The sequence below is a fragment of the Gadus morhua genome, chromosome 20 (assembly GCF_902167405.1).
Source record: "Gadus morhua chromosome 20, gadMor3.0, whole genome shotgun sequence".
Taxonomy (NCBI): Eukaryota; Metazoa; Chordata; class Actinopteri; order Gadiformes; family Gadidae; genus Gadus; species Gadus morhua.
The window spans coordinates 5,519,655-5,532,154 of NC_044067.1; the positions used below are offsets into that span (position 1 = coordinate 5,519,655).

The 12,500-nt window shown below is 46.9% G+C and overlaps 1 protein-coding gene across 1 annotated transcript in view; it reads right to left on the bottom strand.

The window, feature by feature from the left end:
* Positions 1-12,500, bottom strand: part of thsd7ba (thrombospondin, type I, domain containing 7Ba) — a 116,254-nt gene that overhangs the window by 66,798 nt on the left and 36,956 nt on the right. The window contains exon 7 of the mRNA XM_030343939.1: positions 10,013-10,216. Within this exon, the coding sequence (XP_030199799.1) occupies positions 10,013-10,216 (204 nt within the window). The remainder of the gene's footprint in view (positions 1-10,012; positions 10,217-12,500) is intronic.

A 12,500-nucleotide genomic window follows, 5' to 3' on the forward strand; every position in this document is an offset into this window, starting at 1 on the left:
CACGTGGCCCTAGAACAACAACTGCAGGGCAGATTTGTTGTCAATTTGTCTCTTTTGTACTCTCCAACAAGTGAGCAGAGAGAGCGAGAGAGCGAGAGAGAGAGAGAGAGAGAGAGAGAGAGAGAGAGAGAGAGAGAGAGAGAGAGAGAGCGAGAGAGAGAGAGAGAGAGCAAGACAGAGGGAGAGAGAGGCAGTGGGAGAGCTACAGCCTGCCCGACCATAGATAGCGGCCTTTCATGGAGGCAGAGCGAGCGAGAGAGAGCGAGAGAAAGAGAGTGCAAGGGGCAATCCACCTCGGAGACTACTCTCTGCATTCCAGCCGTGAAGTTTAAAGAGACGCCCCCTGCTCTCTGCAGCCATCAAAGCAACCGGCGTGTGTGCAGCGGGAGCTCTTTCTCCGGCGTGGAACTACCGCGGGCCATAGTACAGATACAGGCTTTCTTTCATCAGTCGAGACAGAAGAGCAGCACTCGTGAGGTGGATGGACCTCCGGCCTCCAGAAGTTAACAAATAGAACAAGTCTCCAGAGGAGAAGCCTCCCACCCTCTCCCCCACCTCCCGCCATCCATTCATCCCTCCCTCCCTCCCTCCCTCCATCCCTCCCTCCTATAGGCAGGGTTCGACCGCAACACAGAGCAAACTAAAGAGCCTAAAGACCTGTAGTTTCGTTTTTGTTGGGGGAAGTTTTTGTGCAGTTTCAATGCGTCGACTCTCTCTCTGCGTGTTCTGTCCGAGCATTTCCTGAATAAAGTGCATTATTAATAATCAATAAGACACATGCATGGTGCATGTGTCTGAAGTGCGTGCATGGAACACAGGGAAACCTTCACACTCCTTACTGGAGCAACACTATGCAAACCCAAACCAATTATGCTCCCACTACTGTAAGAGAAAACAAAAAGGAACGTACTTGACACACGCCAGCGGGAACCAGCATGGGACTGTGACGACTAGAGGCAGCGGGCTCGTGTACGCTGATGTAACACCCGACCGCAGTAGGCCGACTCGCCTGGGCCGGTCGGGGAACACCACACAGCGCTGGCGGTTATTTAAGCGGGGGCTGGGGATATTTATGATTTAGCGTCGCATTGTCAAGCGCCCCCCCGAGAGAGCCCCCCCTGCTTGCTACAGATGGCCAGTCGGACATGGATGAGAGGGAAGTGTGCCGGCAGTTAACCACCCTCACGCCTGTTCCACCGCGGGGAAGCTTGACACAGAGGTCCTATGCATATCCATATATAGTGGGATGGCATTTACCATTGGAGTAAGGCGGTAAAATCATTTCAAAGCGGTGTCTAAAGGGCGCGATTTGCATGCTCTTATGCCACATGTGCAAAAACACCCATTTCAGCTAAAACAAGTCGCAGCACTCAAACAGGGAGAAACTGAAAACTTGTTGATACTTTACATAATTTGTTTGAACTCCAAAGCCCCATTTCCCAGTGTGTGTGGGAGTTCATTGTCTTTTTGCCCCAGCGAACTTAAAGCGGAAATGTGTTGACGGAAAAGTTGAAGCGCTGGAGATTTTTTCGACGCTCACGCCAGCCTAGGTGAGCTGAGGGGAAAAGTTGCGCGCACAGTAGACCGCGTGAGAGTCAACCTCTCACCGCGGGCATTCGTTTTGTGAATGACGGGCAAAGCCGTGCACGCCCTCCTGTCAGCTTGTCACCGCTCCACACCTCTGCTGTCATGCCTGTGCACGTGAGGTGGCTGGCATCCCTTTTTCAGCTTGCTTCCAAAGAGAGGTGAACGGGAAGCAAGGGGAAAACGCCAGCCGCGTGATCCTCCGACGTTTAAAAAAATTATAATATGGAAAAAAGGAATTGCAGAGTTGTGTTTCACGTTATTGTGTTTCTTTGAGAACTTTATTGAAAAATGGGGTCCTGTGAGGGAAGAGTGTTCCCACACCCAGCTGCGCTCCCACGTTTCGCCTACAGCTCCGTCACTCTAATCTTTGTATTACTTTTTAAGAGGAATGACAACAGAGCCCTTTCAGCACATTCAAGGCACCTTCCTATAGAAGAGGAGGGTCTTCACCCAGACTTGCATACTTTCCATACTTTACTTTTAATCCATACCTTATCAGAGATGGAAACGCAATGTAATCTTTAGCATTGCGATGTTGCAGCACAGCAGCAACATACTAAACCAACACCATTGTTTGATTACTGAGAGGGAAAAAGGCTACGAAAACAATAACAAAACAACCCATCACTTATAGTTTTTCCAAGACTCCGATGTCACTTACTCTACGGTAGGTGACATCAATTAGTATAACAATAACAGCATAACAACGACTTGATGCAAATATAAGCTGACCCAACAAGTAGATGTCTTGAGAAATAGGGAATAACACAGGTCTTTGCGGAAGAAACTTTATACTGCTAGAATCTGCCACATTAGCTAATTAATTACCCACCACATGCCATGTTGTTGTGTATAATACACCATTCATACACTCAGTCTCTAGACTACATGTTTCATGAGATTCTGCTCCGTCACCTATTACAAATCGGTGTATCATTTAATACACTTAAAATTCTAAACAGAACCCCGCTATCTCTGTGTATCTCATTATATGATATAATAAATATGATATAATAAATTATAATAAGAAAGGCAGCTAATCATGCATTGTGAGATAAATGGCAATTTTCGTAAGGTTGCTGAAACCGAAAGAGAAAGCATAAGAAAACCGGACAAAATACAGCTTCTGATGTTACGACTGCATACCTTCTGTGTGCGCCTACAGAGATCTGCTCATCAGATATAATGGCACCACACAGCATGCTGCAGAAGCTTCATATCTTACTTGCGAGGCAGAGAATGGGCGGAGAGGGACCCCCGACTGGATGTCCCTTCATCAGCACTAACGACAGATATGAGCACTTAACTTGATTCAACCCACGGCTCAGCCTCTCGCTTATTCAGGAGGACATTTAAACAGATACCGATACAGTACACTCAAACAATGGGTACAACAGAGGAAACAAAGCTTTTCGCAATTTATCAGACCACTTTGCAATGTTATGACTGCGATACAAAAAGAGGAGGTGATTCTGCTTAACGCATATTGACACACAACCCCAGCGAACAGGGCAGCAGCAACAAAAGGGATACGGCCCAAATGTGGACGAGAGCTCGGGAATTTAACAAACTCCGGGCTGTATGTGTGTATGTGAGTGTTTGTGTGTGATGTATTTTTCTTTTTTTGATTGTCTTTTGTTTTGTTATTAAGAAATATGTTCTTAATATGTTGTTATTGTACTTTGTTGTCAAGGACCCCCTTGAAAACGAAATGGGTTCATCTCAAGAGGTTAGTCGTACAAAAATTATTTAAAACTCAAAATCTCAATTCCAACAAACTGGCATAGAAGAGAATGACGACTAGAAACGAGGCAGACAAAGGTACAGACAATAATAACGTACCGACAACGGAACAAAGGAAGTGGTATATAATGGGACCGACTAACGGGGGGATGAAGGGATTGCAGATGGGAGGGGCGGGATCTGTGAAGCGAGGGGAAAGATCCAAGGACATCTGGTGGACAGGTGGAGAATGGAGGCTAAATAACAGGGTCACACGATCACACGATGACAGCTTTTCAGATTTTATAGCAGCCAAGTGACATGTTGATCAATTCACAAAAGGAAAAATAATATAAAGCACGTCGTTTCTTTACAACAAGCCTTCAAGGAGAAATAAATGCACATTTGCAGTGTTCTTCCTCTGACACTCTTTTAATACGCCTACGCATCTCTCCCTTGAAACTTCCTCTGCAGTTTAAGAACATTAGTAGATAAAGAACTGCACTAGCCATGTGCAATCATAATCAGGATTTCAGGAGTTATTGAATAATTTACGTAATTTGATGTAATTCTTTCAGCTAGGGTCGGCAACCAGGCAAAAATAGCTTGATTTTGAGATTTAAACTAAAAAAAAATCAAACCCCTCTCTTCAGGCCTAAGTCGAAGGCCACTACCCTAAAACGCGGGACTAGCTCGGTAGCTTAAGTCATATGTCTTCCTAGCCTTGTGGAAGACTCTTGTCATGCGCACAACAAGAAAGATCTCATTACTCCTTGCCACAAACATGGAATTCTTTCAAGTATTTTCCGGAGGGGAGGTCAATAAAATCACCAACGTTTATCAAATGATCTTCTGAAATAGACACACTACCACTAATTATAGCTTAAAATATTTTTTAATTAACCACTTTTAGGAACCACTTTTCTATACATGTTTACATATTTTAGAGAGCCACAAATGCCGCCCCATACATTCTCTGAAAATAGGCATGGAGTCTGCTTCTATTACATATTATATATTATAGTATAACTATCATTTATTTAGATACAATCATTTTTTCCGGGGGATATACAGTCATGCGACAGCCACAGGAACCGTATGTTTCTTTTTTGGGATGTTTTAATCTTTGGCTCTATTCTGCTGCCTCTCTTTCCAACTCTCAAATCTTCCCTACAGAAGCTCAACTGAAACAGAACTTCCATGTGGACGTAGAGGAATACCTTTACTGACAAATGACATCAATAAGACCTGAAATGCTGACTGAATGAATCTGGTAAAAGAACGACAGATACCATACACCACCGTCTTCAGTCCTTTGCGGTATTCTTGATGTGTGAGACTAACAAATGATTATATTACACTCGAAGCTGACCTGAAACTCAAGGCATGTCCCATGCCTTATTGTCCTTCTTCACTCGTACTTGAAAGTCCAGCATGAATTATGACACTTTCCTGCCATCCTCGTCTCTTGCAAACTTCACATGCATGGTTAAATTAAGGAATATACGTCATACGTTGGATGTACTTAATTGTGCATTGGTCCATGTCAAACTTTGATGGATTGCCTAATTCAAGAAAAGTTGCTAATGTCGCGAAGGTACGTCGTGTACTTAATTACTGTGATGATAAATGTGCCTCAGTGTGCAGTGACAGGGAACACTTTCGACTTCAGTGGACACAGTGGCGCCTTGCTGACAACAAACGGCAAACTCCGTATCAATCAGCGTCACTCCCTGGTCTGATTGCGGGTATCTCGCTGTTGCAGTTACTTCGTTGATAGGGCTACAGTCGACGCATGGGGGAACCACGGACATCTCAGTGATAAGCCAAACAAACAAAAACAACTCGGTGACAAGTGGCAGCGCTGTAGAATTCTGACACTTCTTGGAAAAAAGCTCTCTAAAGGTAAAAAAAATAAAATTAAAGGTAAGAAAGCAAACTGGAACCGCAATCAATCCATGTCCACCATAAATCCATCTCCTCCGCCCTGGGTGACTGCAGGTGCTGGATCCCCTTCAGTGATTTCAACTTTTCAGGCGTTTGTCATTATGAATCAATGCCTGGGTTAAGGCCTTGACCTGACGAATGGCACACACCTTAGAAGGAGGAGCATGGGGCAGGACGATGAATGAAGCATACCCTTGAGGTGCTTTCAGGTTAGCTTTTACAACCTGCTTTTATAACTTTTACAGGCTTGGTGGTTTTCAGAGCAGCTTTGTACTATTCAAATATATGGGTCATATCCATCCCACTCCATTCTTAAAGACACACTATGAACTTGAAGGCCAGCCGGGCCACCGTCTTATGCAGGTGACGCTGTTGGTGGTGGAGGATTGTTTACATCAGGCATGGTGTGTCAGCACTGTATCCGGTGAGGTCAAGGTAGATATCGTGCCCCCAGGCAAACAAGAGGTTCGCTTGGAGGCTGCCGAGATATTATTCAGTATCACGACCCAAGGCCGTCAACCATCCTATAGCGCAGCGAGTCTTGCATCGCCCCTGCTTTGACACTTATTGATGTTCCACCGTCGAATGGACTATTCCGGGAAAGAGAAGAAGAAAGTCCCCCATGTGTGAACCTTGGGCCTGGGTGGAGATAGAGGAGGAGAAGAGGTGGAGGGATACATGTATTCCATATTGCAAGGGGGACAAATGTCCTTGAGTGCGATCAAAGAGTTGAAACACACGAGCCTGCTGCCTTCTATTTGAATCTTGGAATGCACTGACACCTGCGTTTGTAGTGGTTTGAGTTACTTTGACAGCACACAGAATCGTCTCAGTTCTCAGTGGGAGCAGGGTCGCCTTGAACGACACTAACGTATTGTATACATGCTCAGGGAGTAGGACGCTAGGGTTGAGCCTTTTCATACACCAGCTGGAACCAGCTAGTTTAATCCTTGAGAAGATCTAGGTCCAAATAGAGATAAAGACTTGGAGGACGGGCTGATTGCCAGTTTATATTCATTTGAAGAGGTTTAAGAGTTCTTAATCCCCCTTTTAATTAATAACGATCTAATCTTTTATTATTTTAGATCTTTGTGAAATTAGCAGACCTAATTATTCGTAATATGGATTATTTTCTCTGTCTTTTTTTCTTTACCCATGTATTCCTGATCAGGGGTGTTGTGGTTGTAAGTCAGGGTGACACCTCCTGCCAGTATAACGCATGGCCACATAAACCAACTCCATCTGCCATCCGCTAAACCCACAGGGCTTGGATGTCTTGGCTTTCTTGTGCATCCCCTCGCTTCTTTTAACATAATTGTCTGTAACAAAACATAATCAGAACAGGGGAAATGGAATGAGGTGTTTTTTGTTTGTTTGTAGGGCTGGATGCCCAGGATTCTCCCCAGAATATACACCGTTTAATGTGGTCGTGTAGACAATATATCAGATGCAATGGATTGCCTTCCTTTTCAATTTCAGAGTGCTTCATGAGCTGATTGAAGTTGCCTCGCACTTTGGCTTAGCAATACAACAGGTTGGCTCACCTTTGATGGTGGATCGTGGGGCTGCTGTAGATCTTCATTTTAGTTCCCTGTCAAGGAAACTCATCTGCCAGAGAAGAAGCTAAAGCATTATTCTACTTTCCTTAGAAAGTATCCCTTCCCACCAGAACGGCATAGGGAGTTCATAGAGCATGAAATGGACAATGCTAACAAGAAGCCATGTTGGGAAATTGGACACCAACGGCTTTTTCACTCCACGCAGCCATGAATGAAAAAACAGTTTGCTGAAAATTTATTAATTTGCTGAAATATTGAAATAAACTTTTTTTTAATTACTGCCATAACAAAACAAGACTCGTTTAAAGTTCAAAAGAGCCACTGCATAAAAAGGTAGCAATTTCCCCTACGAACGTAACTTTGTTTTTAAGTTGTTTTTAAAGTGTTTAATACATGAGAAACAAGCATACGCAGAATGAACCTGCTGTGCAAACTACCCACTGTGCTCAACATATAAATGGATAATTTAACTCATTATTCGGTGCCATTAGCAGCAGATTGGGCTGCTTATCAGTACCCCTGGGATGGAAAGACTATTTATTATAAAATTGGATCAGGGAGAGCTGAAATTGTTAAGCAGTTTAAAGTAGCAATGTGTTACATTTCAACTAGCTTGTAGATTCAAACAGCCTGGACATATCTCTAGCCATTGCTGATCGATATTGCATAAATTCGACTCAAACAGCAAAGGCCCATATTTGATTTACAATAAACTAAATCTCAGACATTACTGTTCGAAAGACAAATCACGCATTTTAGGAACAATTATAATTCGTAGTGTTGCAGATTCCAAGCAGCACAGAAACATTTAATATCACTGTCTGACTTTCTAAATCTTAAAAAGTTAAGAATAAAACCATGGCATCTCGGTCCTGTTGGGAGTCTGCGAGCTGCGGACAAAAAAAAATGTATTTGACGCACGCATCACACCCGGGGGAGCGAGGAGGTAGTGGAGCGAGCCACCGGTCGAAGAGGCTATTTGATTCTGTTTCTCTCAAAGACCGACCAAATGAATCTGTCAAGCACAACAGGGAAACAGCTAACAGCATGTTCACGCACGAAAACAAGATCCGGAAAGGTCGCTAGGGGTCGACGTGGTAGAGGAAAAAAAAAAAAAAAAGTGTATTGATTGTATCCCAAGTCAACAACAAAATACAAATTCATCCGTCCAATTAGGTGTTCTTCCATCAATCAATCTATCGAGCAGGCAGAGGACAGAGACACTCTAAAAAGTACGGAACACGGCCGACGGTATCAGACAGCCAGGTAGCCACGGGCAGGCATGAAGACGGTGATGGAGCCATATTGAACGGGCACTAAATTGGTCCTGTCAGCCACGTCAATTTCTGAAGACAGCTGAGAGAATTTAGCTCTTTCTCACACTCTGAACCTCTGTCTTTGGGGATTAGTCTCTTTCCCCCTTTCTCTGAGTCTCTCTCCCTCCCTCCCTCCCTCCCTCTCCCACTCTTTCACAGACACATGCTTTGCAATATTTCTATGGCTCTATCTGCGGCCCCTTCTCTCTTTCAACTGTTATTTCTGTCTGAGCAGAGAAGCAGAGTATCCCTCACATCAATTCCAGCCAGGTGAGAGATCCCATTCTGAAATGGCAACAACATCTCGGATGACTCAGGAGAGAGAGCTAAACAACAAATGACCAGTTTTCAATGTTTTTTTTTCTCCACCCATCTCGCGTTGGCATACAAATGCAATTGGAAATAATGGAGAGGGTGATGACAACGGCAATGCACAATTATGTACATTTCATATTAATAAGCCCACTAATCCATAAATATGGAATGGAATTAAATCCTGCCTGGGCCCATTATTGCTTGTGCTGATTTGCATACAGTGTGAAGGCTGGGTCGTTAAAGCCATAGCGTGGAAGACGGCGTCCTCCGTAAAGGTCTGAGGTCCTTCCAACCGGGCCGTGATATTGCGCCACGTGAAGAAGGAAAGTAAGCAATTATGTTTGGAATAATGCGTCCAATAAGGCCGATTAATACCTCCAACGAGCCTCATTAAATGAAGAGCGGCAAGCAGACTTGTCAACAGCCGCAGACAATAGAGTCGGCACGCGGGCGGTTTTCACAGGGCCTTGGCGTAGGCCCAGAGACGCCGTCGTTGTCTTGTCAAACCTCGTTAGGATCTCCCGGTTTTCTAATTTTTTCGGACCTTCGCGACGCCTCCTTGATAAACACGCGCGTAATCGGATGTGACAGGATGATAAAACAGCCGTCGGGAGAGAAAAAAAAAACGAACAAACGAAAAAAATAATAAAAGATGACATAATTAGGTTTATAATCTGTGCGAGATGGGCAGTGATGCTCTTGTGAGGACGCTGTAATTCTGACTGTTAATCAGACTAACGTTTGCCACCCTCCATAAACTGCAGTGATAGCGGTTTATGAATAATGCAGCGCACCAGTGACAGTGGTGGGAAGGCCACTGTCACACAATGGATCCCATTATGACCGAGTGGCCATATTTCCATCTAATTGTCGGAGGATTTTTAAGTGAACTTTTGAAACGAAGCAAAGAGGAGATGCTAATCGGGTGTGTCTCCTTCACCTGGTTTGAGCTTGTAATCTAGGCAACGCAAAACGTACTTTTGTCCGAATTTTACGGTAGGCGCTACGCTATGCATGGCTGTGAAAAATAGTATACGGTAGAGTAGGTAGAGGTTGCGAGCCGGAAACCCAAAACAATCGCGTTGACCATCTGATGGTATTTCTCCCAGGATAAAGCCATATTAAGATCTCCTCTTCGGTCCACTCGTACCCGTTGCAATCATCCGTGTTTTTGCACGTTATGGGAATATCTGGGAACTCTTCGTCAGCGGACACAGCTGATCAGTTACGTGAGTTAAACGCTAGCGACATCTGCCGCGCTATGTACATCGACCTCCGACGATGTATTTCACCGCCATTGCACATAAAAAATAAGTGGATGGAAACCCGGCTAGCGTGCGCACGTTGCAGAGCTCGCAATCCTTCTGAAGTATGTCAGGAGTACTGCGCTGACAACGACCCCGCCACCGGCTCACTGACGTTCACTCAAAGCTGGGCACTCGCAGAGAGCAACCATCTGATCAAAGACTGGGTTTAACGCTAATGGGAACACCGGCAAAACAACAGAGGGAACCAAAAACATGTCTGTCAACGCGGCATATCTGCACGAAGCCTCGAGCCGCGTACCTTCGGTGTCGACGCAGGTCACGTTCTGGCGGGCGGTGCCCGGTCCGCAGGCGCTTTCGCCGGGCACGCAGTCCTCGAGGGGCCGCACGCGCCACAGGTAGCAGGAGGGTTCCTCGCACTGGGCCGACTCCAGCAGGTGGGGGCAGGCCTTGGAGGGCAGGTCCGCCGGCTCCCACAGCACCCGGCGCCTGCGGTGTCTGAAGCCTTGCATGGGGGGAGACGGGGGAGAGAGGGGGGAGAGAGGGGAAGGGGAGGGAGAACGTTGGCGGGTCAGACAACGGCTTGAGCCAAGTGCAAAAAACAACCCCCTTCCTGAAAAACGAAAACAACAAATGGTGTGCAGCAGTGAGGAATGAGAGGGGCGTTGTGGAGTCAGGGAAGATAAAAAAATGATATTATTCTAAATTATAATGTATCGGCGGTATCCTCTGCTCCCAGTTTCCCACCAACCTTGGCACAAAGCGGCGTGGAGCCTTTCCAAGCAGTATCACATAATGGGACGGGCCCCATGAATGGCAATGAATGTTGGTGGAGGTGACCTCACACTCACACTCCCATCCAACACAGGACTGTTTGACTACCGGGCGCACGGTGCAGACAGAGGAGGGAGAGAGACACAGAGAGACCAGACACACACACACTCACACACACACACACACACACAAAGGCTTTAGAAAGAGAGTGGGGGAGAGGCGACAGAAAGAGAGAGAGAGACGACAAAGAGAGTAGAGAAGAGGAGAAAAAAAACAGAGGAGACGACAGAGTGGGTAGAATGAGGCGAGATAGAGGCAAAAGAGAGAGAGAGAGCGCGAGAGAGAGCGTGAGCTAGAGAGAGAGAGAGAGAGAGAGAGAAAGAGACAGACAGAGAAAGAGAGAGAGACAGAGAGAGAGAGAGACAGAGAGAGAGAGAGAGAGAGACAGAGAGAGAGAGAGAGAGAGAGAGAGAAAGAGACAGACAGAGAAAGAGAGAGAGAGACAGAGAGAGAGAGAGAGACAGAGAGAGAGAGAGACAGAGAGAGAGAGAGAGAGAGAGAGAGAGAGAGAGAGAGAGAGAGAGAGAGAGAGAGACAGACAGACAGACAGACAGACAGACAGACAGACAGACAGACAGACAGAAAAGAGGAAGACACAACTGAGTACAGAGAGAGAACGAGATAGGCGAGAGGGAGAGGGGAGACAGACCAAGAGAGAGAGGCGCCAGAGAGAGAGAGAGAGAGAGAGAGAGAGAGGCGCCAGAGAGAGAGAGAGAGAGAGAGACAGAGAGAGAGAGAGAGAGAGAGAGAGAGAGAGAGAGAGAGAGAGAGAGAGAGAGAGAGAGAGAGTCAGAGAGAGAGAGAGAGAGAGAGAGAGAGAGAGAGAGAGAGAGAGAGAGAGAGAGAGAGAGAGAGAGAGAGAGTCAGAGCAGCGACGCTTCGTTATCCCGCTCCGTGTGGACAGATACCTGTCCCAGCGCTGTTGCTGCTGCTGCCGCTGCGGTCTCTCTCTACTAAATTGCGATGTGCCTGACGCTCGTCTCACAGCTGCTACCGCCGCTCCCCCGCCCACCCGCCCGCCGCCGCCGCCGCCGCCACCCCGGGCCCCCGCGGGGAAGAGCCGCCGGGCCCCCGTGCTTCACTGAGCTCATTTGATTACTAATTAAAATGCACCGAGTCAGAGTGACTCCTCGAGCGGAGCCGTCCCGTCGCCGAGGAAGCAGGTGCATTACGGATTCAGAGCTGGTTTGCGGGGACAAGGGTGGAGGGGGGGGGTGGAGGGGGGTGTTTGGGTGGCGCCCCCACCCAGGACGGCATCCACTGTAGAGGAGCGCCAGCGCGAGCAGTCGGAGCCGCTCGCGGCTAACCCAGGACAGGAACACGAGGGGTTGACGACCGCCGTGGTGGCAGCTGAACGCATGGCTTAGCGTGACAAGCCGTCTTCCTGGAGGCTAGATAGGATGTGGCGTTTAGTTGGCAAAACATCTCCCTTTTCCCTTTGACTCTCTCTCTGGAGTCGTGGGGATCATTGTGGATCGGGGGGCATGCACACGCGCCCACATGGTCAACCGCACAGACTGCATTCTGGCACGTGTTTTCGTCACACCAATTATCATGTTTAGGAGTACAGCATCATAAACGTTCATTACTGCAATTACCGTAATTTTTTCTACACTTTATTTGAAAAAAGTAAAGAACTTGACCTAGAACTCACGATGACTGAGTAGGGGCTAAGAGCGGGGGGGGGGAGGGAAGGGCCGAACCGAGCTCTGTGCTAAAGTGTGGGTCAACGTGATCCAGGGGAGACGTGTGTATGGGGGCTTATCCAGACCGGCTACCTTTATTTAGAGTCCGGCGGCAGCAGCAAAGAGCCACCATAGATCTTTGTACGCATCCAGGCTCCTGCTATTGACCTATCGGCCTTCCTCCGCCTGCTCTCCCCATAAATCCCCGGGATATCGCGGACACACCGGGTTTCGCCTTGGCAACCGTCGTAAAGCACATTGAAACGTGTG